Source organism: Micropterus dolomieu, linkage group LG18, assembly GCF_021292245.1.
Source record: "Micropterus dolomieu isolate WLL.071019.BEF.003 ecotype Adirondacks linkage group LG18, ASM2129224v1, whole genome shotgun sequence".
NCBI classification, from domain to species: domain Eukaryota; kingdom Metazoa; phylum Chordata; class Actinopteri; order Centrarchiformes; family Centrarchidae; genus Micropterus; species Micropterus dolomieu.
The window spans coordinates 11,014,290-11,036,295 of NC_060167.1; the positions used below are offsets into that span (position 1 = coordinate 11,014,290).

General features: G+C 39.8%; 1 protein-coding gene and 1 long non-coding RNA gene across 9 annotated transcripts in view; one reads left to right on the forward strand and one right to left on the reverse strand.

Moving 5' to 3' along the window:
• The window catches only part of LOC123956358, an 82,444-nt gene that overhangs the window by 50,110 nt on the left and 10,328 nt on the right, over positions 1-22,006 (reverse strand). For all 7 annotated transcript variants that reach the window (XR_006821517.1, XR_006821515.1, XR_006821512.1 and 4 more), the window contains exons 2-4: positions 10,122-10,247; positions 9,676-9,888; positions 8,624-8,697 (exon numbers count right to left, since the gene is read on the reverse strand). This is a non-coding gene — a long non-coding RNA (uncharacterized LOC123956358). The remainder of the gene's footprint in view (positions 1-8,623; positions 8,698-9,675; positions 9,889-10,121; positions 10,248-22,006) is intronic.
• On the forward strand, positions 1,432-21,765 carry si:ch211-286o17.1 (hematopoietic progenitor cell antigen CD34). Of its 2 annotated transcripts, none has more exons than XM_046028488.1 (8): positions 1,432-1,497; positions 13,743-13,835; positions 14,407-14,618; positions 15,365-15,457; positions 16,851-16,971; positions 17,311-17,363; positions 18,241-18,390; positions 20,333-21,765. In XM_046028488.1, the coding sequence occupies exons 2-8, from the start codon at positions 13,814-13,816 to the stop codon at positions 20,513-20,515; spliced, it is 834 nt and encodes a 277-aa protein (XP_045884444.1). In that variant the 5' UTR covers positions 1,432-1,497; positions 13,743-13,813; the 3' UTR covers positions 20,516-21,765. The 2 variants fall into 2 exon arrangements, with proteins under 2 accessions (XP_045884444.1, XP_045884443.1); XM_046028487.1 differs by lacking the exon at positions 1,432-1,497 and adding an exon at positions 4,558-4,731.

Below are 22,006 nucleotides of genomic sequence, written 5' to 3' on the forward strand. Positions count from 1 at the left end.
AAAATAGGCCTACATTAAATACTACCTGAACAAAGTCTATATATAATGATCTGTTTTTGCTGAAACTGTCTTGCCTAAAGTCAGTGGTTATTTTTGAGGCTGCCAAGTGTGTGGTTGTGCAGGATAGCATGATAACTGTACACACATAGCAAATACAGACATCTTCTTTTTACATACTGTATACAGATGCTTTTCACTGTGGGTTGAGGATCCGGTGAGAGAAAAACCAGCAGGCACTATTAGTGGCTATAGATACAAATGTGTCATACCTTAGTTTTTTGCGTTCCATAATGTGCACTCCCTCTATGCTGTACAATCAATTATCAAATTCAAGCACTTCTGGAATGCAGCCTTGTGGCTATTTGAGCTCCTCAAGCATCAGCCCTCTGCTGTTTTAATTAAATGCATACTGCATTATCACACAATCAAACAGACACTGATATGTTTGTTCTTGCCAAGGACAAAAGACACCTGTCCAAACCAGGAAAAAAATCCCTGATGACTGTAGAGGGGGAAAAAAACAACAGCTTACAAATGACCACAGCTCTACAGTAACAACTCGTTTCAGGATTTACTGGATAAGCTAATCCATGACAGCATTTTATTTCCCCAATTTGCTGTAATAATTTCTCTTTTGTCCACTCGCAATGGCATTGTCAGTTGCAGACTCAAGTCATGATTGCCTTCATAACTCACTGCACAACATTAAGAGATGGACTCTTTACATACACAGGTGGAAATAGTTTCGATTCCACACAAATATACTGTATGAAGCAATAAATGAAGGGTTTAATGATGTACTGATGACGCTAATGTCCAGGGGGCAGATCTGGACAGCACACCAGTATAGTGGTGCCATCTTCTGGCCAGAGTTATTATCACAAGCATGACTCGGAAACGGGCTGACAGAGACCGAATGAGAATATTTCATTCATTGACTGGTTACATCAATTTGAGCACAAACTGGGGTGAGACAGAAGGATCCTTTGAGAGGCTGTGAAAATGTGATGCAGGAAGAGGGGCAAAGGTTGTCAGCGACAAAAAGTGTCTGTTTCGGCACTGCCGCCTGAGGGTGTATGTGTGTGTGTGTCTGGTGGGTATGGAACATCTGCTGTAGGTCATGACACAGACATCAGAACCCAGACTGTACCTAGAGACTGTGAAGGAAACCTGCACCCTTTCTGTTAGGAAGAAGTGACTTCATCAAGACAGCACTTCTTTTCTTTCTACTTTCTTTTTTCTTCTTCCCACTCACATGAGGGCAGACAGCTCGCTGCTCAGCCCAGAGAGGTAACGGTCAACATTTGCTGCAGTTTGAAATGAAATCCCCTCCCACTACTCCTCTTCCTCCTCCTCCCAACCTTTCTCTCCCTCTCAGCTTCCTGTACTCATGAAATCACTTCAAGACAGGCTCCCTCCTACGAAGCCAATCCGTGAGCTTTGTGGGATATATGGCTCCCATTTTCAAAGCTCCATGAAATGTGTATTACAACGTGTGTAAGTTTCCGTGAGTCTGCATGTGTTTGTACAAATAAATTCACCAAAATGTAATTAAGAACAAGCTTTCAATGGGGACTTAAACATTTCCTCGCCGTTAATTTAGCAGAGCATGTCAACTGCTTTATGTCTATTACTGTGACTTATGTCAAAACAGAGCCATGAATCTCTGAGCTATATTGTTAATTATGGACGGGTGGCAAAGAAATTCTCTTCCCACAAAAGATTGTCACATTAGGAGAGTCAGTGTTTTACAACTTCCTGCTCAGAGCTTTGCCTGGGGCTCTTACAAATAATCCATTGCTGGTGAACTCTTGATCTCATTGAATAAATAACACTGCTGGTACTGCAAAACATTTGGAAAAAAGAAAATTGTATCTTTCATAAGATGCTGAACTAAAGCTTTAAATTCTGTAGATTGAAACAAAAAAGTGAGAATTTAATTCATGACACATTCAATTGAGAATTGCTCTCTAGTTAGTAAGGGAGATCTGCCATTTGAAGTAGCCTACTGATTCATCAGCCTAGCTTCAGTAATCCTAGGGGGTCCTATTAGCAGCTTTAACTTCCATTACAACAAAATAAGACTTCTTAGATAAAACACCAGTGACCTTTTGCCTAAAACACATCCAAATAGTAAAATATTATGGTCAGATGCAAGCCAGCTTTAACAGTTTGGCTAGTTTTACCCCAGAAAGTAATTAGTGATGCTTATTATTGATACGTTTAAATTTAAATACATTTCCATCACATAGGCTAGAGTCTAACCTGGAGAAACTGGTTGTAGTGCAAACCCATTATGAATCTGTTTTAATGGTGCATGCTCTTAGAAAACAGGTTGTAGCATCAATGTATTTTTTCAGCAGCTGCTTGTCCTTTAAACTAATGACAGACAATATGTTTTGTTCTTTTCTTTTCTGTTTGGGATCAGAAATAGGTGTGAATACTTTGACTGTAGAAAAGAAAAGAAAAGAAAAGAAAAGAAAAAAAAAAGAGCATGCAAGGAAGAAAAATTGCATGTTGACCAAATGTTTGACAAGAGCTCAGGATTTTTGTGGTCTTTAAAGTATAGGGTAAATCTAAAGGGGACACCTCGTGAAAGTACAAGCACAGTGCTTCTCTCTTGATATTAAACCCAGTTGCCTCCATTCTCCTGAGATACCCCATCGTATATTTCAGAAGGCATTTAACACATATGCAAGGAACTAGCAGAGCAACCCTCAAATCAGGTAAGCTACACCAAAACACACACTGCTTTCAGAAATAATCTACAACAGCAGCAAATTTATGATAAATGTAATGTACTGAAGAAACAGTGCAGCAGCAAAAAGGTAAAGGGAGGCTGTGTAACTCCATAAGCTGCAACAGATGTGCAGAACAGTCAATATAATATAAACAAATGAAGCCAGAAGAAGCCAGACCTATAGGCTTTAAATCACAGGATGTCAGTAGTAGAATGTTTTCCAGATTGGCTTTCTGTAAGAAGGAATGCACTTGCTGTCTGTGTTGGTTTCCTGCTCTGTGATCATGACAAGCTAATGTGTGCCACAGACCAAACACTGTCACAAAAGAAGGGAGAGATAAGGAAGTTACATGTCCAATAGAGGAGAGAAAAGGAGTTCTGACTATCTTGTACACAAAGATGTATTATTACCTTTGAGTTACATTGAGGCGAGAATAAATGTAGAATTAAAAAAACACTTTCCCTATACTTAAGTCTCTAAAATAGGTTAAAAAATGAAGGTACTAAGCCCCTTGTAAGAGTGAAAGAAAGAAAGGTACAAGGAGAAATATGCAAAGGAGAAAAAAAAGAGGCTGCCCTTTATTGAGGGTAAAAGGTTTGTGTGCCTTAGCCATCTGACAAGAAGCTGTGAATCACAAAGTAGCAGAAATACTTAACTAGCCAACAGTCTAATGAATGTTTTACTACGGTGACATGACTGCTGCTATCCAGCTGTGGCTGCTGTAATGGGCACACCACTGATTTTTCTTTTGGGGTTTTCAGCAAAGCTCCTCTTAAGTCACAGCGAGGGGCCAATTGCCCACCTTAATGCCCCGCTGTTTGAGCTGAATGTTTGATAGGGGTCTGGTAAGGAGGAGGGGTGGTAACAGGGAGGAAATTTGGTGTTGGGGGGGAAGGATGGGGACAGGGGCAGGGGAACTGTGGCCACTGGGACTGGTATCAAATTACAAGACCGTTTTTCAAGCATGTAAGATGTAGCTGTGTCCAGGTTACTTTTTTGGGCTTGCTGTTGTCACTACTTTTTGTTGCCTAGGAGGGTGTAGCTTTTTTTAACAAGTCATTTAGCATACCTTCACCAGTGGTTCCAGATGTGTGATTTACAGAGAGCATGAGAACTGCTAGCAAAAGAGCAAACAAATGTAAAGCAAAGATCCTAAAGTTGCAGGGGGCTGGGTGCTTTCAGGACTCTGTGAAAGGTTTAAGCGGATCCTGTGGTGTCTTCACAACTGGGATGGCTGTTGTTGATTGATGGCCTTGCAGAGTGGTGGGGGCTTCAGGCCACTGAAATGGATTAATACCATTAGCATACACTGGATCACACTTTTGTTTCGAGCATGCTATTCTGCTCCACGGTCTACCTCAATAAGCCTATTAAGGGCCAGAGTGTCACTGCCTATTGTCAGCTATCACCTTTCATTGTGTAGTGGATTACTGCTCTCGTCCAGACAGGAGTTCGCAGCTCAAGCAGACTCCAAAACATATTGTTCTACAACACACATCACACATTGCGTATTTAATGTATATGTAAGTATAAACATTGATAGGTATATGAAGAATGCTGCACATCAGTTTGTTTTTCTTAAATAACATCCAAAAAAGACCCCATTCTTCTCCTTCCCTCCATCTTACTTGCTTCGTCTAGTGCGTTGGGGGCACAGAGGAAGGGTTAAAGTAACCACTGGAAGACGGGGTGTAGGGCTTGGCCACAGTAAGGGAGGCCCAGCCCTACACCCCAGAAAGGGGGGGGGCTATATAAAAACTGACAGAACACAAGTGGTGCTTTATCCACCCTGTCCCGCCCTGGGTAAGAGGAAACCCTAAAGTGCCCCAGCTCAACCAGCTTTACCATTTTCTTTTTCTGTCTTTTCACTCACACCAATCGGACGTGCGTACGTTCAAGACGAGGATGGCAGCTTCATTTGCACAGAGAACAAACGGGCCCTGCAAAATGTTGGCTTTTGCCTTTCTTCTCATCATCTCACTTATAAATGGTAAGTCGGGAAAAAAAAAAGCTTAATGCAAAGAGGGTCAACTTCTCAGCGATCGTATGACCATCTACAGGGAGAGAGGGAGGGCCAGGAGGGATGGGGTTGGGGCGGAGGAGTGTTTGTTTGAATGGTCTTTCAGTTGAATCCAGGTTTTAACCCTACAACCCTTTTACTCTCTGGAATGATAACACACTGTTTCCATACTAAAAACAAATCTATAACATGTGGGACTTATTATGTTTTGAAAAAGGGTTTGATTATGCTTTTTCCTCATGTGCTGCCAGAAAAACATTACTTTGGAGTATACCACTGCAAACAAAGAGAACGGTTGTGTAATTATATGGAGGCGTAAGGAATTCTTAAATGAGCATTTGAAGTGAAGATCTTAATGTCGAACTTATGAATTTCCAGTTTTCTGCCAAAATAGAGCTTTCTGCATTTTCTCATAAACTCCCTTTCCTTCCTTTTTGCCTTTCACTATTGAGAATTAAACCATTTGTGAAGCTACCTCTGGAGCTATTTTTGCTATTTCATTGACCTGATTCCCATGATCTTCGAGGACTTTGAGAAATGTGTGTATTTATATTCAGCCTTGTAATGTAAGGCCAGTTGAAGCATGCGTGAGAGGAGGGTGTAGAGTTTGGTTGTTAATATGTATCTGAAACGTGGTTCTGCTAAAATAGTAGGGGCTTTAGTGAGGCATTAGGTAGAACTGAAGATGTTAAATTATGTGTAAAGACTGTGCTCTTTGTACAGTAAGAACCAATTAAAGAATTGTTCATCTGGAATGGAACAACCTCATCTATTGTCTATATTAAACCGATGCAACTCTACCACATCTTCACATTATCTTATCATTCTGAACCAATCAATAGGGTACGGCATATTCAAGTTCAGGTTGTTTGTTTCTGATTGCATCATCAAATTTTGAGAACGGTTGTGTAATTATGTGGAGGCAGAGGGAAGTCTTAAATAATTATCTTAAGTGGAGATCTTAATTATGAACTTATGAATTTACATTTTATGCCTTTCACTATTGAGAATTAATTAAGGGAATTAAGTGGAGAAAAAACACATCTGTGAAACCTTTTAGATAGGTGAGCCCTTTCATTCATGAAGCTCAAGCTCAAATCAAAATAAACACAAAGCAAGACCAAGATTTCAAAAAATGTAGCTGAGAATGTACTACAGCTATTACTCTCTGTTGTGGCTGGAAATGAATCACACACTGGGCTGCTTAATTTAAACCTTCTGTCTTGCTCATGGGCTATGGTTTTTGGGAATGAGATCATCAGCAGTGAGAGGCAGCTGCACATGCTTTGTAAAATAAAACTACCTTGATATCATTTCAACCTATACTGTAGATTCTGAATTAAAGGCAGCAAAACCTGCTTTTGGGATGTGCACTGCAATTCTTATCTTGTCTGATGAAATAAAAAATTCCACAGATATCAGATATTATAGAGATAGGAAACAGAGCAAAGAAAAAGAAGATCACTTAAACTATATTTGAACTATTCGATAAAGCAGCTGTCCTCCAAGTCAGACAAAAATCACTCATGCTGAATTGTCTTGTCAACTCTCAAGTGGGGAGCATGGCAGAGTTATGTAAGTAGAGGAAAGATGGGCTAACTGTACAACTTTACTGTGATGAGGTCAGAGTGTATTCACAGATGTTGGGGAGCGTAACGGTTACCCAGACAACCTGGAGGGGTGTTGCGGGAGCAGAGGCTGAACAGGAGATGATCAGAAACATTGGGGGAAAACCCTGTTGAAAATGCTTAGCAGACTGCTTTTAGAAAAGCAGTGAGGGGGTGGGATGAAGCAATGCACAGGGACTGAAAGATGTTTAGATTTATTTTGTTGTCAGTGGCATGACTGGAATGTCTCACTATTGGAAGGTTGTAGTTTAAATAACTGGAAACTCTACATCTAAATAATTTCCGTAATACAGTTTAAGCTCTGTGAAGTGGTTTTAGGAGGCTCTGTAGTTAAGCGACAAACCCTGCCAACCCTGCTGCCAACCCCAGAGTATATAATTATGTAAATCATTGTTTGGGTAGTACCCATTGAAGTAGCAGATCACAGAATCACAGATACACCGTCAACCACGGAGCATTCATTCCCTTTCATGAAGAAAGTAGCACAAAGTGAGCCAAGTCAAATCCCAGAGTTAAGTCCCCCAGTGGTAGCAAGTGGACAGTTGGACCGCATACACACATAAGATCCTCATTGTGATATTGTTTTTCGTCCTCTCCGAATAGGAGGTAGGCTTTTCCACTCAGCTTTTCCAGCTTTTCTAATCTTACGACTCTATTTACTCTATGTGTATTCAGCGTTGACATGGTATAGCCAAACAAGCTCCTTAATCAAACAACGAGAATGGGCCAGTGTGACCTGATCTATAAATTACATACATGGAAGGGGAAGAAAAGTAAAAGCCAGAGTACCGGTATATCAGATGACAGCACGTACTGTAAAACCTCAAAATGGAAGCAACTGATGTTTCAAAAGCAGAAAACAAATCTTTGCGTGTCAAAGTGCACTCTAGTTCAGTGTCTTAATGGGCTATTATGGGTTGTTTTTCAATACCCTCCCTAGATGTGCAAACAATTACTCTGGTAGATTTTTGAAAGATAGAGCATGTCTCAAATTCCCAATGTTGAGCCTCTGAGCAATTGATGCCCAAATCTGCCTCACTCTGAAACAGTATCCCCTAAAAGTCTACCTGCATACACTCAAACCAGACAGGCTCATTCAAGGTAATGCGCAAGACAGTTAAACTGTAGTGGGAAATTGTGAGCGTGTGTGTGTTTAGGGGGTGTGGTGATATAAGTTAAAATTGAAAGCAGATTTCATGTTTCCTGGCTGTGGTCCCCAGAAACAGGCATCATGCTTTTGATAAGGAGCTACAGTGACCTCAGGGTTGGGTTGGGTGAATGCTGCAGCTGTGCAGCATTGGGTGAAATAAGTGCTGCTTACACAGGCCTGATTGAAACCATGAGATCCAGTTGCTTTTCTGCCAAGAGAGAAGAATGGGCCGGGTTCTGCCATTAATCGCTGTGACAGGAACGACATGGGGGGGGGAGCGGGGGGGGAGGGTCAAGATAGTGGGGTCTGCAGTCTGTTGTTTCAAAGAGGGTAGAGTTGCAGAGCATGTTTAACCCTAAGGGACTAAGCTCCAATGTCACATTCTTCAGCATGCTCTCAAATTCAGATTCTTTAAGAGAAGCAGGATGTTAAAACATGAAAACACTCTGTATTAAGAAAACACCCCGAATGAATGATGCTTTCATTAATGCAGACTACCATCAAGAAAAGCCAAAAGAGGTAACCACTAATGGGCTGAACAAGAAAAATGTCTAAAAATGTTAGATTATTTAAAAAAAAATAAGATAGCATGTTAACTTTTGCAATACATTGAAATAATTTCACAATACAAACATGTGATTAATGATCTGCACTTTCTCATAGTGCATTTTGAAAGGATTTTGAAGAAAGTACATAATTATGGGAGGCCAGATTCAGAAACTTTAAATTACAGGTATTATAGAGATATTGCACATTGTTTTGTCTCCACCTTCTATTCAATTTTGAAAATCCATGTTGGCGTGAGTGCGGGAGGGTAGGGTGGAAGAGGTGTGCTCTTGAATCAAATTTCTATCCAATTGATGTCAGAGTGATGTCAGAGAGCCTCTAAAGAGATACATTAAAAATTGGAGGCTGGGCCAGGGGCAGCAGAAGAAGGAAGATTCCACTTCATAGCAGTCCAATTAGGCATTTTTGCCATTTTTGTTTAGTATTACATAGTTGAGGAAATTATGAAATAATTGTATATATTGTGGTACATTATACATGACATACAATCACAGAGCAGGGGCTTTGACGGACTCACATGCTGGGCTGTCCATGCTGCTCCTTATCACAGATCCCAATCAATCAACACTGTGCACGGCATCCATACATATACTGCAGACAGATACAAGAGGAATATATTTCCAGGACATGTAACACTGATAGAAAAGATGAGGTATTATGTCTTGACAGTGTTTATAGAAGCTGTCTTGGGTGGATAGGCCCTCACACACTCAATCAAAACAGTTAGGACATCTACAGTACATTCAGCTACAACACCAGTAAAAAATAGGGTTTAGTGCTTATCAAAGCTGCAAACGTAATTTGTGGATAAAAAGATTTGAGATACATTATATAGCTTAACAGTTTTCAATGAAAAGACTAATTTGCTAACTAATGCTTGCGGCACCTTGCTTGCTAGTAGAACTTCAGTCATTGGGAATTCGACACGGTGGTCCTCTAACGTGCGCGGACCATTAACACCTCACCATGCCCCATTACACAGCAAATGGTTTCCCCCAACAGAAGCAGGGGAGGCTGGTGGCCCACAGTTATAAGGCCATATGTTGGGGGATTGTCCTTCCTGGACATGTAGCTTAGGACAGCTCTGGAAGCCAGGCTGTGACTGAAGGCCAAAGCCATAGGATGGTATACCAATTTCAAACATCCAACAGCTAGTTCATGTTTCATGTAAGTTTGCACACTTAAAGATGTACAGTAGTTGCAGAAAAATGGGTGCAATGGCTGCATTTAGAAGTGGGCATGCCAGTTTGCACAACTTCTTAAATTTGAAACAAAGAAACTTTTCATGAAAATCTGTCTGTCCATTAGAGGACATAAAACAAATCTGGCCAGTGAAGAACTCTACTGGTAGAGTCTTCACACTTGAAGTCATTATAAGAGGCACATAAATGCAAAAAAGATGTGCCTTCATGTGGAACTTGCGCATGTTTAGCCATTACATACATCATCCTTACCAAGCTTAATAGGGCCAAAGAAGGGAAAGTAGCTGTTACTATATGGCTCTTGGCATGTTGCTATACATTACAATATATGGCGTGGGAGGTGTGAGGGCTGAAGCCTACATCTCACCTCAATAGATGCCTGGGATTAGCTGTGCGTGACTGGGAGAAGGGCGAGCAGACAGGGAAAGTGGGGAGGGAGAAGGGCGTTGAGCTGCAGGCTTGTCTTCTTCCAAAGCCTGCCACATTCCTCCATCCAGAGCCCCAAGAGATGAGGGGTGTGGGGTAGAGCAATTCCAGACCACAGCCGTCACTCAATATGGTGGGAAAATCAGGGCCCAAGCTGCATAACATATGGAGTCAGGGCTGATCAGTGTTTGTGCAATGATAGCAAGACGCACGACTGATGACTGATATCTTGGCTGCTTTTAAATAAAATAAAATAAATAAATTACATAAAAAGAAGGAAATGAAAGACAAGTCTGGTATAAGGTTTTGATGCGAGGCTCAGAGGCTGTGAACGTGTCTGATGCACAGTGTGGAATAGTTCAGTGAACATCAGTGAATATGCTTTACCTGTGGCTCCTGCTGAGTGATTGATTGGAGGGTAGAGGGCAGAGAGGTGGTGATGGGTTCAGAGTTCACATTGGCAGGAAGTGTGCTGACCTCACGCAGGGAGCAGGAGAAACACCGGGGACACCACTGTATCAATTACAGTACAAAAGGCACAGGTCAAGGCAACAATCTTATTTCAAAAGGAAAAAGAAAACTACTTGCACTTTCTCTTGTCTTCATACACAGTAAATACATATTACCAAAGCACACAAGAATTCATGGTTGTTGTCTAACAAGCCTTGAAAAAAAATCAGTGTGTTTGCCTGAAAGTAAATTAATAATAGCCAGACTTGAGGCTTTTAGGTCTACAATCAAAACAAAACAATAAAAGCTAGTGACTCAGATCCTGCCGTTTCTGTCAGTGCTGGTCATAATAGGCAATTATATGCAGAGGTTTCATTTCATCTGGGCGCTGGTCTGTCAGGACAGTTTGTTTGTGTGTAATGAGTGATGGCTGGTCAGAGAGCTGGACAAGGTTTACTGGCTGTGTTGGCTGTGTTACAAAAACAGGCTGTGTGTTATTGTGTCTGAAGCTCAACAAGCATGTTTTGCTTTATGAAAATGTAGCAGCCGCATTTACAAGTGTGCTTGAGGTGCCATGACATTATTAGCACAAGACTAGTAAAATGAGGTTGCTTTTTAGAGTATGGATTGTATACATGGGAAACGGTGTTAAAATCAAGTCAATTCCTCTCCATTTTAGAAGGAAATGAGAATTTCCACTCACTCCACAATAACTCCCCAATATCCCACCTGAGACTGCCCCAAACCCCAAACTGTAACTGAAAACTTAACATACCCATCAGCCACAGAGTTTTACCCTCCAGTCCACTACAAACACATTTCAGCCTTTGCACTCTCGGACTTATGTGTTACACTTTTGTATGAGAAAACCTAATTTATGCCCAGACATCTCACCCATTTTGCACCTCATTCTTTCTGGTAAAATAAACAGACGGACCACCCAGACACAGGTGAGGAATGGCAGCTGTAGGCTACAGGCCACAGACCAGGGGTATAATAGACAGATTTTAGGTTAGGGAGTCATTGACCTGCCACTGGTCCACACCCACCCTAATGCTCCTTATAGTGAACCAGAGACACCAAGGATAGGGAGATGAGACACTAAATTCAACAACATTCTGGCCTTTTAATTGAAAACTTAGCCTACAAGAGAGCTTTCTCGCTCTTTATTGTAGGTTTGACACTGGTAAGATGGTGCAAAACTGCCTAGAGGTCAGTGTCTCTGATGTATTTTCTCATTTATTTGAATAGTTAAAAAGTGTGGGTTTAGTATAGATACTGCATGACAGACAGCTGTAATGGACAGTTGCTAACACTGAGCGTGGCAGAAGACCTCCTCAGAGATTATTGCCCCACCTGCCACCATGGCACACAGTGTTTACTCTGTACTTGTGGCACCTGTCTGTCACATTGATTTATCAAAGGAAGCTAGTGGACATGTGTCACAGTGCCACCACTGTGTGAATGTATCTATCCCATGTGTGAAAACCTTAAGTGGTGACTAGAGACAGTCACCATGAAGAGACAAGAGTGAAATGGGGGTGAAAATCAACTCAAGGAGGGCAAAAGCGACAAAAATAATTCAAATGAACTGGGATTAAAACATTCCAAATATGTTCCATGAAAAAACATTTTAATAATTTTGGCCCAGTCTGTTTCAAGTGGGATGGGTAATCTCATGATCGTTTGTTATTGCAAGTGATATGCAGCATGGAGTAGGCAGTATTAAAATGGTTTACAAAAATCAAAGTTGAAATGTACCTTTACCTTTCAGTTTTTTGCATTTCACCCTAGTATATAACATCACTATTAAACTATAAAACATTATTATCATTTAATTGACACGTTGTCAAGCTGAGTTTTCTGGATTGACTTCTGAATCCTACCTTTGCAATTTGACCTGAGTAAATCATATCATTAAAGGCCTCTGGCTCATTTAGAGGATAAAATGTAGCTTGGAAGTTAACCAGGTTATTATATCTTCGAAGGTGAACTAATTTACAGATGAAAGAACCTGACTAGAAATATCCTATCGAGACTTAATTTAGTGTTGCAATATATCAAGGACTCTTCCCCCAAAGTCATATGACTCCCTGAAAATGGTAAAATGGCCTTTTACATTATTCAAAAATTTGGAATAAGTGATGTTTTCAGTGGCATCATTACCTGCCACCTTTCAGCAGCACATTTAATCAGGGCATTTAACTGTTTAACAGAGTTGATGGAAAATCATTTCACTCACATTAATATTTCAGAAACTTATTTTGATTATACCATTTATGCCTAAGCTAAAGTGAGTCATTGTTACCACAGGCTCTTTTGAAAGATTGCATTTCAAAGTAATTGACTTCATGACGTGATCTGTGGTTCTCAGAGCATCAGTTCTCTTCTGCAATATACCTAATCTTCCATCACTGCGGAGGCCTCTTGGGACGCAAATAAATCTTACTGTAAGCACAACAAATAGCTTTAACACACTGAATGAGTTCATGCATGAGGATGATAACTGATGTTAAGATAGCACACTGGTGAAAACTCCCAGCTATGGTCTACTACCTCACATTACAACTTTATTAAATCATGAACAATAATGAGTTGGTGTGAGATAATATAAGATAAGATTCCTCTCTGCAGCTGCACTTAAAACAACGCAAGATGCTTTTATAAAAAAAATCAGTCTGAATCACAAAATGGGTTGCCACACACAGGAAGATGCCAGACACCCCATTGTTGAATTTGTTTTGATAATTAATGTGATGATTGATCACTTTGGTAAATGTGACCTTGCAGTGTGCAATTTAACACATTGCAATACACTGGGTACTGAATTTGAAAAAGAGAGTTGCCTTGTGCAGCTTTAAAAGCATGGACAATTTTTCAGTTAAGGCCATACACAGTAGAAGCCCGGCTGCTTTTGCTGCTGACCTGTAACAAAGAGTGTTTGCAATTAATGTCACGATTGAATGTTAATTGTTAACGTTTTTTGTTTTTTTTAAGCCAGTATCTTAAGTGGAGTTTGGCATAAAAAGTATTCCAGATGCCGACAGACAATCACAAAGGGGCATTTAAAAGCAAACAGAACTCTTTGCTATTTGCTGTGACTGACAGTTCATATCAATCTTTGTGTTGTGAACTACACCATTCTGGTACACACATCACATAATATCTTTATAATATTTAAAATGTTAAACATTTGGCACAAGTCCATTATATAGCTAACAGCATATTTGCTATGAGCTGACAAATGTCCCTGAGAAGCTCACAGCATTTGTCCCATTTGTGGGAGTGAGCAGGAGGTCAGAGATTTTTCCTGGCAGGACCAGTTCAGGTCTTGCACTTAGGAATGGTTTATTTGCTCAGGCTGTGCAGAGGAATTAGTCTACCAGTGGGTTATTAATTACTGACATTCCTCTGTGCTGAGACTCATTAATTTAAGGCCACACCATGAGAGTTGTTGAAACATTTATGTGCACAGCACATCCACAGATTGAGATTGTGTTAAAGCTGATGTTTCAAAATTTCAAAACATTTACATAACACCATATTCTGATTTTACAGCAGGAGTCACGGCACAGGGAGAGAACGCAACTGCGACACGTTTGACATCACACTCAGACACACGAGGAGACATGATTCCACTTGGAGATCCTGGTAAGAAACACTGACTAGCCCTGCCATACATGTATTAAAACATTTTGTACGTCTATTATAAATTGATTCATCAGCCCAACCTATGTATGTGTGGTGACTAAATTAACTTTACTAACAAAATGAATGTATAAAACCCTCCCTCTGTCAACACAGCCAAGCCCAACCACATGTCGCTACCAATAGACATCTGCTTACCACCACTACAATTTTGTTTTAATGACACCATATAATTCAATGAATCAAAAATTTGAAAGAGTGTAGACAAAAAAAACACAAAACCAGACCAGAGCAACAGTACCTTCATTAAATAGAGGAACATGAGGAAGAAAGTTTTACTTCCACTTACATTTCTGCATAGATATAGTAACAGATTTGATTCCATGTGGTCCAGAATATTACCTTCAACTTCACTTTTCAGAATCAACTGTATAATAACCTCAGACCTCTCATATGTACATATCAACTTTGACACCAAACCTCAAAGTACATAAACTGTAAAGTATATGAACTGCTTCTGTTGCTAAAAACTGTTTTAATTATGTAACAAATTCACAATTAATTGCTTTTTCAGTGTCAAAGGATGAACAAGGCCAAACCTTGGTTTTTCCTACCATGCAGACTACAACGTCTAAACCTGCAGAAGAGGCAGGAAACAATGAGGAAAGCAGCCCTGCAGCTCCAGAGAAGCCAGATCAAGGTGGAACCGACTCCACAGTTACTCTGGAACCAGTGACCCCAGCACCTATACCTGCCAGAGGTGACGGCCCCAAAAACATACCACAGGTAAGAAAAAGAAATCCCTCGGTCATAAATATACAATAAATACACATATATGAGGTTACTGGTTTGGATAAGCAGTCTGTCTGTATGTGTAGGGTTAAACTGAGAAAAATATATTATCTGAAAGTACCAGAACAATTTTACAAATAAAAAAAGATATCATCCTCTTTAAAGTTTATTTTAAATACAGAGCTAAGAATAACAATCAAATACTAGTAAACTCATAGCATTTATATTTAATCAATATTATTTTTTAGTAGTCTTACATTACACCGCTTTCCCCCCCCCCATCAAATGTGAAATTACACCACTATTTGCCTTTAGTATTATTTGCATAGGAAAATAATGTTAAGTGGCCCGCGTCTCCACACTTGTTTAGTCTTGTGTATAAATGTTGGAAAACTGGATACGAATTTGGAGTGAAGTATTGACCTCAATCCCATAACCTCTTTGATTTTCTGAGATGGTCAAACAAGTTTGATATTAACCTACATGCTGTGCTGTTGGTATGCATTTGGATTTCCTCTAAGATTGTTTAAACTAGAATAAAAACATAAAACAATAGATTATGCTTATAATAGACAGAGCATATCGGAGGCAGTCGGTTGTAATTATCCACCATACTGTGTGCTGTTACATGTTAAAAGCGCTGGCCTCAAACCTAATAATTCTGTACAATTTCAATGAGCTTCGATGAGTAAGAAGGGAAAGTCATGGGATAATTAAGGAGTTTTGGTTTCTCTCTGCAGCCGGTGCCACGGGATGATGTCAACTGTGTCAGCAAAGAGGCGGTCAAGGACAGAAACGCTGTCAGTCTAAAACTCAAGGCCTCCTCCAACTGTGTAAGTTCAGAAAAAAACATCTTGTTCTGCCTATTAATGTCTTTTATATGTAATTACATGTGGTATTGAATTATATGTTTGTGTGGCAGAACAGAAAAAATATGCTTAAACATAAAATGTCAGTGTTATTGGCGATACAACAGGGAAGGCAGCAAAGAATCTTACAGGGCCATATCAGCTGGCAGGAGTGCAGTATATCCACATACATACACATTTCCACACAAACTATTAACCTATAGCACCAGAAAGGAAAATAGTCTGTAGTTTGGTTTTGATGCCATCTCAAGTTACAGCTTGCTAAACATGAAACTCAGCAGAATTATCATCTACATTCAATAAACCCAAACCTACTATATAATTTGGCTGGATTGTTTCCCCCTTATTTATTCTGAAGAACTTGATTATTTTGGCTCTACCCAACCTAATGTTTAGCCATTACTGGAAGTTTGACGTGTTTTAAAAGTTTTGTCTTAATTAAACTAATGTTAATATAGGTTTAGGAGGACTAAACATATCTAAAATGAACTCTGTTATGTAATTTCCAAATAAATAATGGTTTAATCTCAGTTGGTGCAACCTGCAACCCTATATGCTTGTAAACTACTACATTATTATGTAATATAGTATTGCTCAGGGAGGAGTAATAAAGCCCTGAGGAGGATCTCAAGGCTTTGACACCTGTGTTGTTTAAGGATTTGTTCAGTCATGGCATTTGGTATTCCTGATTTGAGATACTGTATGAAAGGATGATTAAGTTGTAAATAAAGCAGGTCTTGTTGATAACTCACATCCAGCAGAGGAATACAGGGGCTTATCTAGTGTCTCAGCGAATGCAGTGTTGGTGCAATACTAGTTACTAGAAAATGTTAAGACCAAATGTCTTCATGTATTAAAAATCACAAAGAACACACAAAGGGCTTCTTAAGACAAAGATTTTAAGATAGATGTCACTGTGTCCTGCCCATAGCTGCACGGCCTTATAAGAAAGCCATCTGTCCACTCCTGAACTGTGATCAAGGGCATTTGCAGTGTGGCAGATTCTGATCTTTGGATCTGATTACATCACAGAAGAGAGGTTGTGCACAGGATTGTGATAGCCCTTATTGGATTAAAGACAAAGAAAGATAAAGGAACTGAGGATCAAGGGATTAGAGGTGGAATCGAAGGTAGGTGTTGTGATTTTGTAGGGAGCGATCATTTGGTATTTGTGATGAATGTCACATTTTATCCCTTTTATTTTATTGTATTTTACTAATTTTATATTAATTTTTCATGCTCTTATCTTATCTTATTGTGAAATTTAAAATCCAGAATTTAATCAGTTAAATCCCTTCACATGTTGGTATGAAAGACATTTCACTACTAATCATCTTTCATGTTGTTTTCCTTGCAGAAAGACACCAAGATGAAGATTGAAAGTGTTCTGCAGGAGCTGTGTGGTGAAGACTGTAAGCTAGAAATCTTCCAGGAGGACAACTCAGATGAAATCCTTGTCTCTGGAAAGTATGTTGAAGGTTAGTATAGCTCTAGTGGTAATTGATGCGATAAAAAGAAGGACAAAGCACATTGTTACACCTCATAAGTCTCCAGATGATATTCAGTGTATCCTGAGATGAGCAAGAATTATGAGGCCGCTTTGTAAGTTTTGTAAGGAGGAATATTTCCTGTAAACATTCATTAATATTGGCTCCATTTCTCCAAAACCCCAATGGACTGTTCTGGCATTTAAGATTGATTATATTTTTCATCACTATAGGGTACCTTTTAGTTAATTAGCATCTCTAATTCTACTTCTCTGTGAATAAGAATGTACTGTACCAGGAAACACAAATCCTTTTTTTTTTCATTTGCAGGTGATGTTGTGGGCATGGCTAACAAGTTCAACAACGACAACATCAAAGATAAGGTATGGTATCACTATTATATTGTAGAAATACTCTACACACAGTATTATATACAGTATATATTGGTATTAAAGTAGTAGAATAGTAAACATACATACTCACTCACAAACACACACACACACACACACACAGAGTAGAGTCATGATTAGGTGTATGACTGTGATTCTCCTCTAAATGCATTACTGTTTATACCTTTTCTATGGGCATGACCAAGGCATGGACCAAGCTCATACTCAATATCATGTCCAGCCAATATCATCCTATGCACCATGAAGGGCTTGGAAAACACACGTCCAATATTAAAACAGTACATCCACTAAAATCAGCCACCATAAATTTGCTGGTTAATTTATAATCAAACCAGATAGGAAAATACACAAGGGAGAAGAAAAACACTGCCTGAGTTCGTAGACTTTTCCAAAGGCTTCAAGCTGCCAGGATGACAGTTTGTGTGACAAACAAAAAGCCGACAAACAATCCACTTGTCAGCTGCAGAACATTTTTTCTAGTACCCAGGGAACAATCTTGGGCTGTGGGTGTGCCTGTCACACCGCTCTCTGCCTCTTTGCAATGAACATACACCATATACTGAATGACCTATTAGCAATTTACCAGCCAGCCAAAGTTCTTTATTATACATTCTGCTCAGTGGTATCTTTTTGTTCTGACACTGCCTTGAAGTTAGAGGAAATGCTGCGAATTTGGTAGATGTTTCTCCATAAACAAATGCTTTGGGTGGGGTTGTTTTTTTTATAACTTTCAGTCACAACAGACAACAGCAACCAGATAGTGACAATCTCCTGCCAGTATAACAACTGATGAACACTTGACTCATGTTATTTTGGACTCATGTTGTTTTGTTCTCATTTTGGTAATCAGACTAATGTGAAGGAGGCCATTCCTCGTTGGGGGAAGAACTCTAAGTTGGTACTAGTTTCCTTGCTGCTGACTGGCCTGTTACTGGCTGCACTGCTGGTGGCAGGTTATTACCTGAAGACCCACCGCAAGAACTCCAAAGGAGTCAGACTGGTGAGTAGATTAGAGGTGGTGTCTCACAATGTTACTGCTTAATGAGCCAAAAACTGTACTTGTTTATACTTCAGGAAACTTTTAAGTCAATTTTCTACAGATAGCATTGACATCTTCTTGTAAAGACACATACTATTACACATAGAGCCCGATTTACTAACATTCCAAATAAAGAGAGTACTAAATTGCGTGTGCATTCTAAAATATTGCATGTGCTATTTTAGTACCTGTTATGGGTGATTTGCTAAGAATTATTGCGTAGATGGACAACGGGAACAAACACAATGGAGGTGGGAGTATTTAAATGAGGGTTTGCATGTTTTAATGGTTTCCGCCATGGAGAGTCGGGAGGGAAAGCAGCCACAGCGTGAAAACCTTGGTTTGTTTCATTTAGTGCGTCCCGAGTATGTGGAAATCATATGTACCTGCCCATCCTGCCTGAGATTGCACTAAGTACTTTGGACAGCACACCTGGAAAAACTGCTTTGGGAAACCCCAGCAGAAACAGCTACAGTATGCTGGAATGATCCAGACGCAAGGAAATGCTAGCAGATTGTGCTTCATCCAGCCAGTGGGAACAATCACCGACCGTCCGCACCGTGCCCGGTCGCTGAGCGATCTCCTGTCCCTGTACACACCCTCTCCGATACCTACAATGGGTTGTGTCGTTATATTACGACCAACAGTTGGTGATCGTTCCTTCTGGCTGGATGAATTTTACACATGATTCGTGCACTTCTGCAGCTGGGGGCTCTCTGCAGTGCCACGCAACTTTCTAAACTCTTCCATCTCACAGGAGAAAAAAAATCAGTTCGAAACAAAATTTGCTTTATTGGCATGAATGTTAATACAACAGTATTGCCAAAGCTAAAGGAAAATACAAAAAAATTCTATTCATATAGTTCATCGAATAAATAAATTAATTGTATTTCTATATATTGGATATAGAATAGGCAAAGGCAAAAGCACTAAATGAACAACAGGTGCTATCTTGCACATTTGAAAGACGTCACTCTGCGTGCACCCCGTTAGTAGATCAGCTTACTAATTTGCTAGTGATATCAAGTTTGCACACGTTTTTACTCACGCAAACCTTTAGTAAATCAGGCCCATAGTGTACTGACACAGACTATGTTAAAAAGAATCAACATTTAGTAACCTTGTTACTGCCCCCTTTAGTGCTTTAAGTGCAAGTACAGAAAGGCATCGTGGGCTGCCAATAACGCAACCACCTTTAATGACCTAAAATGTCCTAAATACATCGATTTGAGGTCAAAAGTATGGTTATCCTCCGGTTAATTCCTCACTCAATGGAGGACATGACTGACTCATATGTCCATTAACTCAAAGTAGCACTGAGTAATTTCTGCTTCTTTCTTCTTCATCCCTTTGCAAGGGGGCTACAGATGGTTTTAGGTTTGGTTTTGACCTCTCAAGCCCATGACATCATTATTTAAAAAGCTTTTACATATGGGGACACACCGATGTGATGGACTGGAAGGAGCAGATTGCCTAATAGCCTTTATTTGGTGTCTCATTCACTGAATATGTTTGTGTTACAGGCATCAAATATTATCCTCAAAGTTCTTGCCAACAGACAAAACACCTCACCAAGCAACAAAGTCACTTACAAACTTCTGTTTCTGACAGAAGCAAAGTAAAACAACAAACACACATGCATACTGTTAACCTCCCAACAGTAAAGCAATTCCTAAAACCCTTCGAAGTGCATACACAGCTGAAACCCATAAACTTCATTAACAAAGAATGCACTTGTTTATTTTTGAACAACGGCCACAAAAACAAATCCATTTTCAATCACACACTTTCTTGCTCGTTTGCGTGTCATATTTGAACAGTAAAAGCAAACTTGTTGGTGTTAAATGTGTATCTTAAACCTGCATGAGCTCTGACACCAGTGTTGTCTGTGTGCTTTTCATAGGCCGAATCTTTCCAGGTGGATGAGGAGAACCAGGCCAATACCCTGGTGTCTGTGGCTCCCCTGCCCCAGGAGCCCCTTGACAAGCAGACTGGCGAGTCTCCACCAGAAAATGGGACCAATCCAGCCCCCACCACTAACGGACACTCTGCCACCCAGAATCAAGTGGGTGACACAGAGATGTGAATCACGACACCCCAGACCTCCTGTTCTACCCATCACCCACTGGGACACACTACCCACAAGCCCCACTGCTGCCTCAGAGACTGTCCACACACTGAGACAAATTCAACATGAAACACAAAATACATTCACCTCCCTTTTCCCTCTGCTCAACCTGCATCTCTCGAGAAAATGATGACAACGATCCAGCTCATGACTATGATGACGATAATGACAATGCCTGTAATGTGAAAAGTTTGGAATCACTGGCCTTTGCTTGTGTCAGGAGGAGCCTGCATAGGCTCTGTTTGGGATTTGGACTGTTCAGCAGGGTACTGACCTGCCCTGACTTCAGTCTAGGTGTAACACTCATTGTAGAATTACCAAATAATGCCATATATGTGCTGTCAATCCCCAACGAAGCGGATAATGCTCTGTTATTTGAATCCACATCCACATGTGGTGCAATGAAACCAATGAAGGCAGGCAGTTGAAAGGAAATCAGTTTTGTACTGTAAAAAGGACTGACACTCACTGCTTAATTGTTTATTTTTTCCAATGTGATTCAGGAAATGTTTGTTTTTGTAGCCTATCTATTTGCCTTAAACTTGTTAAAGTGTGAAACAGGCAAAAAAAAGTGAACGAAAGAGACTCATCAAGTTTGAGTTTACTTTAAATTTTCTCACAGATTTGTTACAAAAAACTTACCATGTTAGTAAAAAAAACTTATCTTGTTAACGTTCTTCACAGAAACCAAAGAGCAGTTGAATAGAATTAGCAACAGGTAAGATAGCAAGCAACAGGCATGTTCTTTGGTTCTACTGAGGTATTAAATAATTATACCAGGCTATTCATAACACGGAACTGTCTGCTGACAACTATTAGTATTTGCATCAATGATTTAGACTGATAAGCATAATGAACAAATAATGCTTTATAACTACTGACCTTTGGTCAAAGTTTAAATGGGATAGGTTGTTTTTTTAAACAAATGTCAATACTCTCCCTACTGTCTTTGGGAATAGTGAGTTGGGGTGTTAAACAAAATGCCTGCCATGAAATTCCTATCCATTCAGCATTTGTGCTCAGCATTCCCAAGTCTGCCTTTTCCTCCTTGTTGATATAAAACATTTTTTACATCAGGGGTACACATTTTCTAGCTTCTCTTTTAAACAACTGGCTGCTTTCATAATGTGCTGCATGTGTAAATAAACCTGCTTTCTCTGTTAGTAGTACCTGTGCCTGACTCATAAACTGTGATTGTTGCCAATATCTTTGTGGGTTGTCTTCAGCTTACTTGTGTCGTGTTTACTTGATTTATGAACAGATGCATACATTAAAATCCCCTACACACTCGTCCAGTAAAATACCCTTTTCACTTTATAAAATGCACAGCTGTACTCAGGAAAGCAATCAGTAGTACAAACAGGAATGTTCACAAACAATTTTTCTCCGAAGGAAAGGATGAAATGACAAACAGCTTAAGTACTTGCATGTAAATGCAACTGCATAAAC

What these genes read in the sequence shown, in the direction of transcription:
- si:ch211-286o17.1 (XM_046028487.1), top strand. Translation starts at nt 4,647, where the DNA reads ATGGCAGCTTCATTTGCACAGAGAACAAACGGGCCCTGCAAAATGTTG. An exon ending in GATTCCACTTGGAGATCCTG is followed by an intron (nt 13,836 to 14,406) that starts GTAAGAAACACT and finishes TTGCTTTTTCAG; the next exon opens with TGTCAAAGGATGAACAAGGC. An exon ending in GCCCCAAAAACATACCACAG is followed by an intron (nt 14,619 to 15,364) that starts GTAAGAAAAAGA and finishes TTCTCTCTGCAG; the next exon opens with CCGGTGCCACGGGATGATGT.